Raw genomic sequence first — 18056 nt, 5'->3', positions numbered from 1 at the left:
CCGAGGCCTGTTAATGTGTTAAAACATGCAGTGGAGTCTGATCCTCGTGTGAGTGCAAGGAAAATTAAGGAGAGCAACCCGGAAGTGTTTGGTGAGGTTTCAGTGCGCACGGTGTCTTGAAGAGTCCATGAACTTGGTTACACAAGTCACAGGCCTGTGAGAAAGCCTCTTCTTACACATTACCAGCGACTTCTTGGGCTTGCCTTTGCTAAGAAGTACCTTAACTGGGGTGAGGACCAATGGTTGTCAATGTTGTGGTCTGATGAGGCAACATTTAGTGTTACCTGTAATCGAGGAGCGCACGTGTATCGGCGCAAAGGTAGTGACCCGCTTGACCCCCGTTACGTGGAGAGCACAGTTAAACACCCTGATTCACTTGTGGTATGGGGTTGTTTTTCTGGGAAAGGTTTAGGGAAGCTTGTTGTGCTTCCCAAGAACTGCAGAGTGAATCAGGACGTTTACCTGGAGCTTCTTTGTGATCATTTACCTGAGTCCTTTGAGCTCACAGGTGCATGAGTGTTTCAGCAGGATGGTGCACCTGCTCATAAAGCCAAATCAGTCACCAACTGGCTTCGTGACTGCAAGGTCTCCTTTGTGAAAGACTGGCCAGGCAATAGCCCAGACCTCAACCTGATAGAAAACCTTTGGTACCTCGTAAAGAAGAATCTCCAAGGGAAGGACGTGAGCCCTCTGCCTAAGCTGGAAGCAGCCATTCGTGACTCATGGGCCAAAATACCACCCCAGCACCTGAGGAACCTCGCCCTTTCACTTCCACAATGTCTCAGGTCCGTGAAGAAGCGTAAAGGATACCCTACCAAGCATTAAAGGTAAATGTAATGCATTATTTACATGTTTTTTCAATGTTGAAAGGTTTTTTTCGTAGGAGGGACGCAGGGCGCTCGATACTTCTGATGAGCACTATATATATATACAGTAAACCCTCACTTTATCGCGGGGTTATGTTCCAAAGGCACCCGCGATGAGCAAAAATCCTCGATGAATTGACGCTACCCCTAAAATGCCTATTTATTGTCTCTATTAATAAGAAAAACCAGTACGGGTACTCACTGATGATGAATGAGATGAATTGAAGATGATGATGATCATGAAATTCAGTACAAGGTGTATACAGTATTAGTTGTGCAGCTCTTGAGAAGGTGCCTATGACGAGATTTCTGCGGGCAGTGAGTGAAACGTAAGTGTAAAGTAACAGCACTGTACAGTACTGTACTGTACTGCTTGCCCTAAAATGCCTATTTACTACTACTAATAAGAGAAAACTGTAAGGATACTCACTGATGCAGAACGAGTTGAATTGAAGATGTACTGTAGTTGTGCAGCTCTTGAGAAGGCACCTATGACGACATTTCTGTGGGCGGTGAGCGAAACGTAAGTGTAAAGTAACAGTACTGTACTGTACTGCTTGCCCTAAAATGCCTATTTACTACTACTAATAAGAGAAAACAGTAAGGATACTCACTGATGCAGAACGAGTTGAATTGAATATGTACATTACTGTATATATTCAGTTCAACTCGTTCTGCATCGGTGAGTATAGAGACCGTAGCGAGCGAAACGTAAGTATAAAGTTACTGTATTGCTTGCTAACTAATAAGGACATGAAATATCACTGAAATTAAGAAATAACAAAGAAAGTGAATTATACAGTACTGTACGGGTACTCACGGATGATGAGTTTGATTGATGATCGTGAAGTAGCTGTGCAGTACGATGCTGATGCTGATGATGATGTACTGCACAGTGAAGCAGAGCGTTTACAGCTCTTCAGAGGGCGCCTCTTCATCAGGCGCTTCAGGTGATGCAGGTGCTTCATGAGGTGCTGCTGCTGCTGGAGATGTAGGTGGAGTCTTTTTCAGTGGCTTGAGGAACATGGTGATGGGGAGTTGTTGCTGTTGTTTCTTCATGGTATTGAGGAGATTTCTGTACGACAGAATGGCTGTGTCAATCGCATTGGAGAACTGCACAGCACGAACCATGTATGGATCCCATTTCTGAGCCATCAGCTGCAGGTCGTTTGTGGCTCTTACCATGTCAGACAGGCGCTCTAATGTTAGACTCTCCTCCTCCCCCTCCTCTTGTGCTGGATCTGTCGGCTCCTCGTCCTCCCCTTCGCTGGCTGAGTTGGTTAACTGCCAAATCCTCATCTGTCAGGGTCTCGGAGTGTGCGTCAATGGGGTCATTGACTTCCTGGGGCGTGATGTCAGCAAAACCTTCACCACCGAGGATCTTCGCCAGCTTGACATACTTGTTCACTGCAGAGTGGTGAATTTCGTCGGGGGAGAAGCCTTTGCAGTCGTTCACACACTCGGGCCACAATTTTTTCCAGCAAGCATTAAGGGTTTCCTTCTTCATGTCCTGAAGCGCCTTCTGGATGATGAAGAGACACGTCCCAATGTTGAAGCTGCGCCAATAACTTTTCACAGTGAAGTCGTCGTCCCTGTCCATTGCATCCACCAGGTGTTGAAGAGATCCTTTGGTGTAGAGTGCCTTGAAAGCATGGATCACTCCTTGGTCCATAGGCTGGATGAGAGAGGTGGTGTTAGGAGGCAAAAATTCAATCTGCACTCCCTCGTAGTGCAAATCAACAGGGTGGCCACCAGCATTGTCCAACACCAGCAGCACCTTGAACTCTAGTCCCTAGTCACTGAGGTATTGCTTGGCCTGAGGGATGAAGCACTGATGAAACCAGTTGGAAGTCAGGAGCTTCGTAATCCATGCCTTGGGGTGGCTCATCCAGTGGACTGGCAGCACGTTCTTGTTTTTGTTCTTGAGTGCCCTGGGGTTTGCTGCCTTGTAGATGAGGCCTGGTTTCATCATGAATCCAGCAGCATTGCCACAGAAGATAGAGTGACTTGGTCCTTCTGTGCTTTAAAGCCAGGTGCTTTGGCTTCCTCCTGCATTATGAATGTCCTGGATGGTATCTTCTTCCAGTACAAGCCAGTCTCATCCATATTGAAAACCTGTTCAGGCTTGTAACCCCGTTCCTCTTTGATCTGCCGGAACGTTTCCTGGTACTTTTCTGCAGCTTCACTGTCCGCCGATGCAGCTTCCCCGTGCAGAGTCACACTCCTGATTTGGAACCGCTTCTGGAACCGGTCAAACCACCCTTTACTGGCGTGAAATTCCTCAGGCTATGGTGCTGTAGATGGTCCTGGTTGCAGCTCTTCGTCGTCGTCTCCTTCGGCGCCCTCTACTGCAAACTGGTGTACAACTTCCTGGCCTTCTCGCGGATGATGTTGCTGTCCAGCGGGATGTTTTTCTTCCAGCAGTCGGATATCCACAATGCCAGGGCCGATTCCATCCTTACGTTGTGTTTGTTCCTGCCTGTAGACACCCTCTTAGCATTCTGGCAAAATCTTGCTGAAACAGCGCTCCTGATTGTGTCCTCGTTCTTCTTTATGTACCGCACTGTACTTTCATTGATCCCGTAACGGCGTCTGACTGCAGCATAGCTTCTCCCTTCCCACAGCATGTCGAGAAGTTCAGCCTTCTCCTGCAGCGTCATAACCTTCCTTCTCTTGACTTCCTTGGCACCAGAAGGCTTACAAGATGCAGGGCGTTTGGGTGGCATTGCAGGGGCTTCAGAAAACCAGGAGAAAGCGACAAAAACAAGTGGTGAAAGGCTGAAGTGGGCACGGCGATGTAGCTGAGGCAGGAACACGCGGTAAACTGGGAGGTGCGGTATGGTGGTACGGGGAAGTCCCGCTCCTTTTTTTGAGGATGGCGTGTCGGCAGCAGCCAATCAGCAGCAAGTAAAAATGTACTGTAAAGTGTGTTTGGATTGGCTACTGGTAAGGCTCCAGCCAAATGTGTGCCACCTACCAATGAGTCTGGGTATTTCCTCACCCCACGCCACGATTTCGCTTGTATTTTATCAAATATATTAGCTGATTTTTAATTATTATTTTAATTAATACGGCTATTAATATTTTAGAATAAATAAAGATGTAAAATACCATAAACATATCCATTTCAGAATACAGTACTGTACTGAAAATAAAGATGTAAAATATGTTTCATTCATTCATCCATTGCCAGACGCCATGTATCCCAAACGGGGTGGCCAAGGGCTTAGAGTTAATTGTTTTACAGGGAGGGGCACTAATCCTCCACCAACCCCACTTGACACGTAGGGATGCCAACAGCATCTGGTGTTCCCCGGCGGTCACCCATCCAAGTACTAACCAGACCCAACGTTGCTTAACTTCGCTGATCGGACGGGAAGCGGTGTACTCAACGTGGTATGGCCGTTGACCCTAAAAATAGCCGTAGTAGGCTTTGCGGAAACCGCGATGAGGCGGGGTTTCCCACAATGTAAAAATAGTTAGGTTCCAATGAAAATCCCGCGATAAAGTGAACCGGCAATATCTGAACCACATTATAGCTGGGGTTTACTGTAATTGTAGTGTTGGAGTGGCTTTGGATGTGTGTGTAGTCTGTGAACCAAGTGTAATTGGCCAGCACAAGCTGACTTGGTACAAGCATACATTACAGTATGCGACACTGGTTCAAACACAGCACCCCTTAGATGTATATTTGGGAAGAAGTTGAAATATGAAACAGGTACGTACATCAGACCTGATAACTCTCAGGGGTCTGTTGGGGGTTGGAAGGGTAATGAGGGACAAGGAGGTAGGGATGGGGGGGGGCGAGGCTAGCAGGGAGGGAGGAGGGGCAAGAGTGGGTGGGAAGGGACTCAAGTGGTGGTGGGAGGAGAGATGCAGGTGCATGGAGGGGTGGGAGAGTGATGGGGGACAAGGAGGGAGTGGAGTAGAGGGTGGCATGGAGGCGGCCGAGAGGGGGGGTGCCCCACACCACCCGGGTTGGTCCAATCCCCCCTCATGCCACATCAGGGGCGAGTTCCCATTGGCCCGAAGCCATGTATGTCATAATCGGGGTGGAGCAAGCTCTCAGCAGTTTTTTGCAGGCCCCGTTCTGTTGCTGCAATTAGGCATTTTAGCATAAAACTCAAATTGCATCAATTTGATGCAATTAGGATTTTAGGGGTTAAGGCAATATCCAGGGCCAAAATGAGACGTAACCAGTGGTTCTGTGCAATATCTGGCTTTGAGCTGTATCAACCAGTTCATAAATGGTAGCCAGTTGTTGCTGTATTACTGTGCTGTATCATTATTTTATTGTATTTTATGCTTATTTTTCATCTTTTACTCATGGTAAAGTTTTGTGATAGAGGTTTGAATCGGATAGTGACGCAGCATCTGGCTTGACGCTGAATATTGAGCTGATGGGGGGTACTATGCAGTATCTGGCATTTTGCTTTATCTGGGGTAGGGCTTGGCTGAATTATGCAGTTATAGAATAATAAGGTAATGAAAAGTTTATGAAAAAACATATACTGTACAGTATTTGCCATGTAAAACCTTTCCTATGACTGTAAGGTTACAAGTTACCAGAATGGAGTTGAAAAAATTTGCGAAAATGCTTTGGCATAAAATAGGGATGATTGTGGTAGGTGGTGGCGACCATCATCCACTCGCTTGATGTAGTGCTGCCTACTTCCTTAGCTTTTATCATTCTTTTTCTGTGCCTGCCCTCCTCTCTTCCTATTTCTCCTATCTTTCCTGTCGCTTCTTATTCCTTTTCTTTCCTTTACAGGTGGCTTTACATTAAGTGACAAGCCAAATGGTTTCCTGTAAGCCAAGAAACCATTTACAATGCTGGGTGGTAACCATATAACCAAACCATACGTGCTCCCTACATGTCAGCATGTGGGTTGGTGGAGGGTTGGTGCCCCTCCCTGTAAAACAACTAACTCAGTGTCAAATGGCCACCCTTTACAGGATTATGGTGTCCGGCAATGGATGGATAGGGGATAGGGTAATGTCTTATTTTGGTTTAGAAAGAAGTTGGACTGTGCTTGGTTCTTATTTACCGTGAATAATTTATGCTGAACAGGACTACAGTGAGCTCCAGCTAAGCATATAAACCCATATTCTATTTCATTCTGTGGGACAGTCATTACTGCCTCCTATGACCCATTTATAAACTTCCTTTATTGCATTATGATTAACTTAAAGTCTTATGCAAGTGGTTATTTTAGTTTTTCACCTGATCATACTTCTCAAATTCTTATGTCTGTTGATCACTGCAGTACTTACATGTCTGTCAGTGTGTATTTAACTACGGTACAGGTTTTCACGTTCTCTGCCTACAGCCAAGGATAAGTGAAGAATTTTGTGAGGGAGAAAGCCGGTGGGAGTGTCCACGGTGTGCTGGAGATTCTGCCATGGAGAAGGAGGAGCGTAAAAAGTCAAGGGAGGGTTCACCTCGCAAACAGCGCTCCACACGCAGCCATCCTCATAGTCAGCCCCAGGAGAATTCCAAGCTAGTCCTGCCCTATGATGTATGTTTTATTTTATTTATTTATTTAAGTTTTTCTGTCCTCCTACCCCTCATTTGTGTGTGCATGCATGCAGTGCAAGAGCATTACTAAGCCATGTTTAATGTGATCATGCATTATTTAGTGACCATAATCTCTGAAATGCAGTTAAAGAACACCTTTACTTTAGGTCTCAAGCCTATCTCTGCTTTGTATTAGGTTTATGTAGCTAAATATTATGTTGCCATCCTCTTATTTATATCAGATGTAGATGTTGATGAAGCTAGGGAAAAAAATGGTCAGGATGGTGATAAATAAAGTAACAGTGTTCATGTCTGTTCCCCTCTAACATCTAAGCTCGCTCTTCTTACCCAAGAACTTTTCCTGGAGTTGTTCAACAGTAAATAGTGGATCATTTCTGATGATAAATAAAGTAACAATGTTCATGTCTGTTCCCCTCTAACATCTAAGCTCTCTCTTCTTACCCAAGAACTTTTCCTGGAGTTGTTCAACAGTAAATAGTGGATCATTTCTTCTGGTGAATGTGAAGCCATCTTATATTACATATGTATTTACTGTCCCTAACCATACAGTCCCAAACTCTCTCCCAAACTTTAATCTGATTCAGCAGTTTTGGACCCATATACTGGTGCTTACCCTAACTGAGACAATCACTCTTGCCTTCATAAATTTTGCATTCACACTCTTTACCCAGTCATCTGGGACAGAACTCTCATTTAGAAAAACAAATACCAAATTGATTACTAGTCACAACCCACGTCCATAGGCATTTTAAACCTTTTGGCTACCTTGCCAGACATATTTGTCTTAATAGTTGTCTTAGCTTGTCCAAGTTATGGACATAATACTGGTTTAGTTATCCCCAGATCATCCCTGATCCACTCAGACTCTGCCACCAGCCATCATGTAATGTTTTCTCAGTACATCTTTTTGATGTTGTCACTACTGACTTCATTGTACTAGCTCCTCCCCTCCCTTTTGGGGGGGGGGAGGCTAAGGACAAGCAAATGTGTGTGTGTGTGTGTGTGTGTGTGAGTAAATTGGGAGTGTTTTCCTGTCTTGGCTACCCCCCTTTTGTTGGGGAAAGCAGCCTAGGTACGGTCACTACTCGTTTTACGTTGACTCGGTTTACGATAATTCGCTACAACAATAATAGAAAAGTTCCACCCCAAAATCCGATTTATGATAAATTTCCCGCTATAATGATTTTGCCATTGGAAAGTGCCGGGCACATGCAAGGTGACCATCGCTTGTCTCAGGCAAGATGGCGGCCCCGGCGTGCAGCGCATTGTTATGGTTCAGGTCCCGCCACCTCTTTAAAGCCCTGTCTTTTCAACTTGTTCGTGTGTGCTCCCCTGTTATCGTCACCTCTCAGCCAAACATCGTACTACAGTAGCCATCGTGTAGCACCAGGCCAACATTACGCAAGTGTGATTGTTGTGTTGTTGCAACGATTTACTGTATGTGAGTAACTCTGCCTGTATTGGTGTGATAGTGTTTGTTTTGGTCTTGGAGACGACTTGGACCGACACAGGAAGTGATTAAGGCGGGTTGTCATTTTTGTTTCAGTCTTGGGTAGGTGACTTTGGAAAGTTGAGTTGACATAACCCCCCCTTTATAATGTATTGTCGTTATGTGTTAAGGTACCGGTATGACCTGATGTAACCCCATTGTATAACGAGTAGTGACCGTAACAAACATCTCACATCACTTACTTCTTATAAGTTCATGTCCAGTCCTGGTCATCATCCTTGCTATCCACCCCGAGGCTTGGGGACATGTGGTGCTCCGTACCACTCAGTCCTCCTCCTCAAAGCCCTCATACACTATCTCCAGGGGAGGATCAGAAGGGGGGGAAGCCTGGTGAGGTGGGGTGGTTGTAGCAGGAGACTGATGCACTTGCTCTGGGGGTGGCGATGCAGTGCAATGCGATGAGGCAGGCAGTGGCGATGGGGTGTGATGCGATGGCTCAGGCAGTGGCGATAGGGGGTGATGCAATGGCTCAGGCGGTGGCGATGGAGTGCGAAGCAATGACAGAGGAGGTGATGAGGGAGACCGCTGCGATGAATGATGAGGTACCGATGGAATCAGTTGTGTTGGCTCACGTTGTGGCGAGGGAAACAGAGACAGTGGCCAAGATAATGTAGGAGATGGAGGCCAGGATGAAGAAGGCAGTGATGGAGTGGCAGAGTGCCTTAGTGGAGACAGGTGATACGGGAGACGGGGATCGGCTGGAGGTTAGGTCCAGCACTACAGGCCGAGCACGTTCTCGGCAGGAGGAGATCCTTGATGTTTCTTGGTGGTTGAAGGTTGGGGAGATGCTCTACTGATTGAAGGCTGGAGAGATGCTTTGCTTGTTGAGGGCTGGGGAGATCCTGTGTGACTTGCTGGCATGGTGGGGGTCTGTTTGAAGAAGGGAGTGATAGTAGTCTCCCTAGCTGCCCTCTTCTCCTCCAGCATCATCCTGTACACCTTCATCCCCTCCTCGAGCCGATCAGCTGCATCCCTGCATTGTCCTGGGAGGGGTCTTGTGTGCGCATAAGCTCAGTAATCACGTCCAGCTTTGTTAGCATCTCCCTCAGGATTGTTTTATTCAGAGCTCACACATGAGGGACGACCTTCTCCTCCTCCTCTGCCTCCTGGTGCGCCTGCTGGATCTCCATATTGAGGAGCTCCTCCCTGTGGCTCTCGAGAACATCCTCCACGTCATCCTCATTGACCTCCCCAAAGCCCGCCTCGTGCAATAATTGCACAGTGTCTTTGCACACACGCTGGACAGGCAGAGCTTCCACACCCTCAGGGAAGCCAGCGAAGGAGTGGATGCACTCTGGCCACAGCTTCTGGCACATCATTCGTGGTGGCTGGCTAACCTCACGTCATGCTGCAGTGATTTTCTCTAGGGCATGGCAAATGTTGTAGCCCTTCCATAACTGCTGTGCTGTTGTCCTGTCATCACTGTCACAGGTCCTCACCAACTGCTGCATAGTGCTTTATAACCAGTGATCACCCCTTTGTTCATTGGCTGCAACTAGGATCTGGTGTGGGGGCAGGAACACCACCTCAATGTTGCCGGCCCATTCCTTCATCATGGGAAGGTGGCTAGGCACGTTGTCCACCACCACGAGAAATCTGTTTGTCAAATTCTCCCGCAAGACATACCTCTTCAACACATGAGAGAGGTACGAGTGAAAATAGGACTAACAGATATCGGAAGTCAGCCAGGCCTTCTTGTTTGACTTCCAGATAACCTCAAGGTTCTCTTTAACATACCCCACCAGAGCCCTGGGGTTCTTGGTGTGGTAGACAGGAGCGGCTTCAATTTGAGGTCACTCTCAGCGTTGCCCCCCAACAGCAGTGTCAGCCGGTCCTTCGAAGGCTTGAATCCTGGCATAGACTTTTGCTTCATTGCCAGATATGTCTTGGAGGACATTCTCTTCCAAAAGAGCCCAGTCTCGTCAAAATTCAAGACCTGCATCTCACTGTAGCCACCCTCTGCAATGATGCATTTAAGTTAGTCAGGAAACGCTGCCGCCGCCTCACCGTACATCTTCACGTGGTGGAGGTTAGCTCGCCTCTTGAACCGGTCAAACCACCCATGGGTCGCCTTGAAGGTCTCACTATCATCAAGATCCTGCCTCACCTTTATTTCATCCCTTAGCGAGAGAGCCTTAGTGCAAATAATTGCTTGCCTCTTGGGTGCCTTCTGCCGGTTCTGATCCTCCACCCGCGTGCGCAGCATCTGCTCCAGCTTCTCCATCACAGGCTCTCGCTGGCGTTTGTTATGGGAGCCAGATAAGGTTGCAACCTTCCCAGCAGTAGCCTTAATGTCCTCCTCCTTGATGATGGTGAAGACAGTTGACTGGGCCAGGTGGAGAGCCGATGTGATAGTACACACACCTTCACCTTTGTTGTGGCGTTTAAGAATTTCTAGTTTTACCTCTAATGACACAATCTTATGCACACGCTTTGTGGGAACATCACCAGGACCAACTTTAGCAGGCCGTTTACCACCCCAACTTGGGCCTCCACTAGCACCACCACTAGCCCCACCACGTGCAGCACCCTTACCAGACATTATCACACTTATTTAGCCCAAAAAACACACAATCGCACTCCACACACGATTAGTATCACTGCTCTACTCATGGCACTGCTCGTATACAGTTACGATGCACAACGATAGCAACTTGCATGATGTTGGTGGTGCAGCACGATGTGTGGTAGGTGAGTGTAAGTGAGTTCCTCACTCAGAGATGGCCGCTGCAAGAAGAACAATGTGGGTGAGCGCGGGGTGATCGATGGCTGTGGGGCCTGCGCATCCTGGGAGGTGGGTGGGCTCAGCTTGCTGCGGGAACGCGCGCAATTCAAAATTTTCAGTCTGTCGCCTGTGGACGCAATGTCGGTGGGGCCCATCGTTAAACCGGGGCTCTTCCATCAGGTAACGGGGTGTGGTGGTACATGTACCCCCATCGCTGAGCCGGGGTATCGCATCTAGGGATATCATATATCGGGGTATTACCTTACTGGACTGTAATATACATTCACTACAATAATCAAATGGTATAATATATATAATAATACTGTAATATCCACTGACAAACATGTCTTTTACTTATTGTATTGTGGTGAACATAGCTGAAGTGGTCAGTCAGTCTGGACTGTTTCTAGCTTTATCGGACTTTTTCCCATGTACCTGTATAAGAATTTAGTCTGGTAGCTTCTCGATTCCGTTAAAAGCGAATTCTGGTCTGTTGAAGTCCTTTATATTGAAGTTTTACTGTACTGTAGGTAGATTTAGCGCGAAGTATTCCCTCCCTTTTACCACTCCCATTCCACTCTCTAAACAACTTAGATGAGATAGCTAAGTGTAGCCATAGCAAGAAATGGATTAACCGTTCCAGTATTAGACATTCATATCATCATTCATATAATTTCTCAGTTGACTTATCTTTTATATGTAATGCAGGGTAGCCAATGCACTAGGATCATCCTATCTTGATTCATATGAAGTCACCCCATTTCATTTTACTAAACCTTTACAGTATCTATTCTTCCACTTATTTCATGGTCATCTGCTCCACCTATCCATCTAGCTCATTTACCCCTCTTGTTTCCATTTGCATCACAGTATACATGTAAACATATTAGGGAATATGTTGTGTCAAGGGAGGAGGCACGAATTAGGGACAGAAAAGTCTGGTGGCCATTTTGTCATGATCACACAACACAGGATACTGACTGAGGTTATAGACTGATATACTAATGGTAAGGGGGGGAAGAAAAGTAAAGTATCTTACTGTTACCACATTACATCTTGTGATGGGTAGTCATGACAAACATCGTGGAGGAGGAGACATTTTTAAGTAGTGGGGGGGGGGGGAATGGCCACTCATCACAGGATACTGAGTTTGATAATAAAATAGTATATCGTACTTTGCCAGTGTTCGTTAACTTCCTTTGTATAATGATAATAATACAGTACAGTCCCAATTAACAGGGAAGTTTGGGGAATTTACCTTCCTGGTCACTGATTTTTCCCAGGTATCCAATATATACTCTTATATATAGGCTATATCTTTGCAGTATATTCAGTACCACATTTATCCAGGGCCACACTAATATTTTTCTATTTGAAACAACCTCAGACACACCCCATAGACGTAGCTCATGTGATTGCAGTGTCTTGCACTTGTGCAAAATGCACATGGTCAGTCTATTTGTTAAATACTATTCATTATTTTATTCATCAAACAGAAGGATAAACCAAAGGAATAAATCTTGAGCATTTATTGATGAACTGATGATTTGGAAGGAAGTGTTGCACAGTAGAATTATCATGACTCCTTGCTGACAGTTGTGTGTACAACTGCGGCCCATCAATTTATTTCACACCTAACCGCCATCCCTCCACCCTTCACTCACCACTCAGCTGCTTTGCAAATACTGTAATGCAATAAATACATACAAATTGCAAGCACAGTAATTTTGTCATACAAATATTGCAAATGCTTCATTTCTGTCAGCTAGAGTTTATCTTTTATGCCATTACAAATGCATTCTAATACAGTGTCATCTTAGAACATACTTGCATTGTAGCCGGGAAGGGGATTAACCAAGCAACGACCTTGACTGTAAATGCCTTCACTTCACATTGTCCGACTTCACTCATTCTCGCGTTAAACGTTACTATCCCGTGCAAGGGCTAGCACTCAAAGTGGCACACACTTATTTTATTAATTATATATTTGCCAGTCATGAATTTTCCTGGTTGTCTGATAAGTCTGATTGTCTGAATACTGGATAACTGGGATTGTAATAATAATAATAATAATGATAATAATAATAATAATAATCTGGTCTTTTGTTTCTCAAAAGTGCCAGTTCATCCAGTTGGAATTCAATAGCACATGCCAGTCTTTCAACTCTAACAGTAAAGAAAAAATCTAAACAGTAATTCTTATACAGTGTTGGTCAGCAGAATTGATAACAGTTTGTAACAACACCTATCCCCAGATAATAGCTCCTGGAAAAGAGGAAGGCTTTGAGCTGTCCTTTAAAAGATTCAACTGAAATCAGTTGCATCATGGGTAATGGCAGTTTATTTTATAACCAAGGGGTATTGTAGGAAAAAGATTGATTAGAGAAAGGTGACTGGTGTACAGCACTAGGCTTATCAAGGTACAAGGGATCATCTTCACTTCATGACATTACACTTGGGTGGGCATGCTGGTGAAAGTTTCAACAATTCAGCAAGATACTTTGGTTCACCATACTGAAGAACCTTGAAAGTAATGAGACTCCATTTAAATTCTGTTCAAGTCTTTATTGGAAACCAGTGAAACTCAGAGATAAGGCAGTTGGGCTTCTTGGGGGAAGGCCAAAGTTGAACCTTGCTGCCCTATTCAACACAGACTGAAGCCTGTTGAGCTGATTATTTGGAAGAGCAATCCGTAAGGAGTTGCAGTAAATAGCATGGGACAAAACCATTGTATGGGCCAGTGTTAAGAGGTATCGTCTACTTAGAAACTGTTTTACAAAATACAGGTTCCACTTTGTCAGTATTCTGTGACATCAGCTGTCATATCTACCAAGCCAGTGTCAGTGTTTTGTAACTTCCCCATAATCCACTTGTCAGTGCACTGTAACTTCCCTTTTTGGCATATCCAATCAACCAGTGCTCTGCAAATTCCCCTTTGCTGTAACCACTCTTCCAGTGCAGTATAATTGCCCCTGCTGGTATTTTATATCCAATCTGTCAGTGCTGTATAACTTTTGTTGCCAGTTTATCATCTAAGTCAGTGCTTGGCTAGTTTCCCTAATTTGAATGGTATATGCAGTCTGTAAGTGCTTTGTCTTTCTCTTCCAGTAAGTCCTCGTTTAATGCTTGGTAGCTTCCTTTACTTTTATATCTAATCTGCTGGTGTTTTACACTATACCGTATTGGTATGTTCAGTACCAGTATATTCACTGTGCCACTGTTGTATATTGGTCTCACCTACTACATAGGTGGAGACTGTTGTTTTCACTGGTATTATTATTATTATTATTCTCGCCTCAGAGTCTCACTATGATTCCAGGGGAACCAGAGACTGCACAAGGAATTTGAAAGGCTCAGTTTATGTGTCTAGGTGTGGGCCATTGCTGATAGAAAAATAATCCAAATCTCTCCAATGGGTTCAAGATCATTGTAAGAAACAGTAGCAGGCACATGCGTTCTTTGACACCTTTGTCAGAAACTTTGTTGATGTTAAACAAGAAGTTACCTTAGGGTCTTCAGATCTTGTTTACATTACACATACCTTACCACATGGCGAAGCTTCTTTATTGTGACTGCACAGTAAAAAGTAATCTCTTTAATATCCGGACGCCTAATATTCGGACACCCCAATGTCAGGGCATTTTGGGCCTGGGCCTTCAGAACCTGGGGGGGGGGTCCATTCCCCCCCCACCCCCACCCGTAATTTGAATTTGGTGCGCGGCACCGAACAGCTGTGTTTATGCGTGCTTCCTGCTCCCTTGGTTCCTCTTCCCCTCCCCAGTTCCCGCTTCACTACCATCGTGAGTAAACGATCGTCAGGATGGCAGCCGCTTGTGCTCGCTTTTGTTTAATCAGTTATAATTCACAGTACTAAGGATTAGGTGCAGCACAACACTGGATTACTGTATGTGCTTCAAGAGCATTTTCACCACTGTCAGAGCCTTAGAGGTGGGGTAATCTTCGTAACAACCACCACAGACGTGTTGTAAGTACACTGTCAACTGCTAAATATTTTCCATACAGACCTCTAAATCCTCATTCTCTGGTTCCATTTCATTTATTTCATGCCTTGTGTCCCCTATTTGTGTGCAAAGAGTCTTAAAAAGGTGATTTTCAGTGTGATTTTCATGTCTGTTAGTGAGTTTCAGTAGGCTGTCAGCCGCTAAATATTTTCCATACTCACCTCTAAATCCTCTTTCTCTGGTTCCATTTCATTTATTTCATGCTTTTTGTCCCTTACTTATGTGAATAGGGTCATAAATAGGTGCTATGCATGTCTGGTAGGGAGGTATGTAGGTGGTTTTCTGAGTTAGGCTGGGTTAGAGTCCATAAGTACCTGTCCAGAAGTCCCAGGCCCAGTAACTGGATGGACCCAATTTCCGGACATGCCTTTGGCTGTATTACTTTGGATATTGGAGAGATTACTGTACTTAACTACACCCACCGCAAATTGACTTAGGACCTACACACAGAATTGCTACGGGAGAGTTGTCTGTCTTTGCTTTGCGTTTCCACCTCTACCAAGTGAATTTTTTGGGCAAGAAGTAACTGGCAACTCCTCTGGTGTTGGGGGGAGGTGGTGAAACATTCAGCACATCAGTGCTTGCCCAGAAGTGAGAGTGGAAGTATATGTTACCGTCGCTCCGAGCTTGCACCGCCCTCTTTTTTTGTATGCATTACCGTGTGCCCTGTTATTTTCCTGGAGTCGAGTTGTCATGCCTGAAAAGTACTGCTCAAGGGATGAGAGGGGTCTGTATCATTCCATGGAGGCAGGATAATGTCTCTATCAACACGATTTGTGAACGTAAAGGATGCGCAAAGTCGATTGTCATGGAAGATTCTTTTTGCTGCAGCATGCGGCTCCACCTGATGTACCAGAGCACAAGCATGGCGGTGGAAAGAACAGTACGACTTCCAGAGGTACAGATATGCATCCGAAGAGGGAAGTAATCGACTGACAGCAGCAGAATTGAAGAGAATGCATCCCCAGCTGTTACAAGACATCTCAATTTGAACCATCCAACACCGCTTGCAGAAGGAGCTGGGTTTGCCAAGCCACACTGCGGCCAAGAAACTGCTTCTCACTGACGGCATGAAGAGACAGCACATTCAGTCTGCCAAGAAGTATGCACACTGGACACCAGATGAGTGGAGACAAGTTATGTTTTCTGATGAAAGCACATTTCAAATGTTCCAGGTGCGTTCTGCCAAGGTTCGTCACCCTGCCTCCCGTAGTCGATATGACCCTGCTTACACAGTGCTGACTGTTAAGCACCCACAATCAGTAATGGTATGGGGGTGTTTTCAGGTGAAATGGGAAGGGGAGGCCTCTACTTTCTTCCTAAGAACTTGATGATGAATGGTGGCCAGTACATTCAAGTTCTGAAAGATCATTTGTTAAACTTTTTTGCTATTCATGGGTGCGACTTTTTCATGCACGGTTCAGCTTCACATCACAAGTCAAGAATGGTGACAAAATGGCTTCAGGATAATCGGATTGAGGTCCTCAACTGGCCTGGCAACAGTCCGGATCTAAATCTGATAGAAAACTGCTGGGCAGAGATGAAGAAAATCATGGCAGAGAAGAAGACACCCAATCTGGACAACCTCAGGACTGAACTGACAGATGTTTGGTGCAAAGAAGTGTCCTTAGATTACTTTAGAGATCTAAGTGATTCCATGCCAAAACACATCCAACTGGTCCTGAAAAACAAGGGAAACATGATGGCATATCATGAACAAACATTGCGATATACTATGATTTCTGTGTTTTTTAATACTTTGTGGGGGGAGGTCCTAAGTTAATTAGCAGTAGTTGTGTACATACATCTATTCTGTCTATCTATAGCCTGATGCCCTAATCCCGCAAAGGGTGGCCGCAGACAAAACGCCTCCAAGTCACTCTGTCACCCACCATTTGACTACCCCCCCTCCAACTCACCTCCCCCTCCCTCATATACCTCTCAACTCCATCCCTCCACCTCATCCTCGGTCTACCCCTCCCTCCACCTCACCTACATACACCCTCTTAGTCAGTCTTTCATTCTCCATTCTCTCCACATGTCCAAACCACCTCAGTGTATTTCTCCTAATCTTCTCAACCACATCCACATCCACCCCACAACATTCCTTCACTTCTTCATTCGTCAACCTGTCCCTCCATGTCACTTCCCACACTCCTCTCAAGTAACTCATTTCCACTGCTCTCACTCTTGACTTGTTCCCCTCTTGCAAGGTCCATGCCTCGCTTCCATACGTCAGGGTAGGGATCACAATACTATCATGCATTGACTTCTTAACTTCCATACTCACCTCCCTATTTCTCATCACTGCTTTCAGTGAACATACATACTATATATATATATATATATATATATATATATATATATATATATATATATATACACACACACACACACACACATATATATATACGGTAGACTTGAATGAGGGCAATCACCTAAGTGAAAATAGTGATCATGTATTGACCAGTAAGGCCTCGTATGGGATCATAGTCATTGTATTAGTGAGAATTGTATCATAAAAAAAAAGACCTAACCTTTCATCATTCTAGAAGCAGGTCATCGCATACCAGTTCATCATATAATGAGAGGCTGTTGTACTATGAATGGAAAAGTCATGGTATTTTGAAACACACTCTTAACCAATAATGAGAACTGCCTGTAGTCACATGGATTGTGCCTTGTAATACTGACATAAGGTCAGGGGCATGAGCAACCACAGACAGACTTCATTCAGAGTTGGGCAGTTGTTACATATTATTAGGTCAAATATCCACTCTGCTGGTGATCCATAACTCCCCTTACTGTTTACACACTTTGCCACTGTTTTGCAACCCTCCTCACTCAGAGAGATTCGCTGACGTGGGACCAGGGCCACAAGAGCAACCAGGAACAGACATACTGCTACTGTGGGGGACCAGGGGAGTGGTATAACCGAATGTTGCAGTGCCAGCGCTGTAAACAGTGGTTCCATGAAGCTTGCGTCGACTGTTTACAATACCCACTGCTTTATGGTGATAGGTCAGTAGAGTGTTCTAATGGTAGCTAAGACAGCTTTGTTTTGTCTATGAGATGGAGCTGAGAATTTTAAAGGCTTGAATGATGAGGGAGTGGATACATGGCCCATTCACCTCATTTATTTTCATGCTTTCCTCTTCTATATCAGGATCCTACCCGTTTTTAGTGGAAATAGGGTTAAGATGATGATTTATAATATTGTTTGTAGACTGAAATTCCTTTTCATTCTTAATTGGGCAGGTGAGTCAGTAACATAATGAAACTTCCTATTGTAACAGTGCTGCAAGATCATGAAAGCTTGAGTGATAAGTGAATGGGTTCTGTATTTGGTTCATTATACTTGGTACAGTGTTGATAGATGCATCATAATTGTTCT

At 45.0% G+C, this 18056-nt stretch overlaps 1 protein-coding gene and 1 non-coding gene across 2 annotated transcripts in view; one reads left to right on the top strand and one right to left on the bottom strand.

Annotated features, from left to right (window-relative positions):
• The window catches only part of Pcl (polycomb protein Pcl), a 102248-nt gene that overhangs the window by 36088 nt on the left and 48104 nt on the right, over window positions 1–18056 (top strand). Inside the window, 2 exon segments of the mRNA XM_080274437.1 lie at window positions 6197–6389; window positions 17515–17683. Of these exon segments, the coding sequence (XP_080130563.1) occupies window positions 6197–6389; window positions 17515–17683 (362 nt within the window).
• LOC145402486 (5S ribosomal RNA) lies at window positions 4158–4276 on the bottom strand. Its single transcript, XR_013897781.1, has one exon. It is a non-coding gene; the product is annotated as a 5S ribosomal RNA (ribosomal RNA).

Source organism: Coenobita brevimanus, chromosome 57, assembly GCF_032717465.1.
Source record: "Coenobita brevimanus isolate Jiangsu-jjx chromosome 57, ASM3271746v2, whole genome shotgun sequence".
NCBI classification, from domain to species: domain Eukaryota; kingdom Metazoa; phylum Arthropoda; class Malacostraca; order Decapoda; family Coenobitidae; genus Coenobita; species Coenobita brevimanus.
The sequence above is the reverse complement of the archived record's forward strand: the minus strand, read 5'-3'. Positions and strand labels throughout refer to the sequence as shown.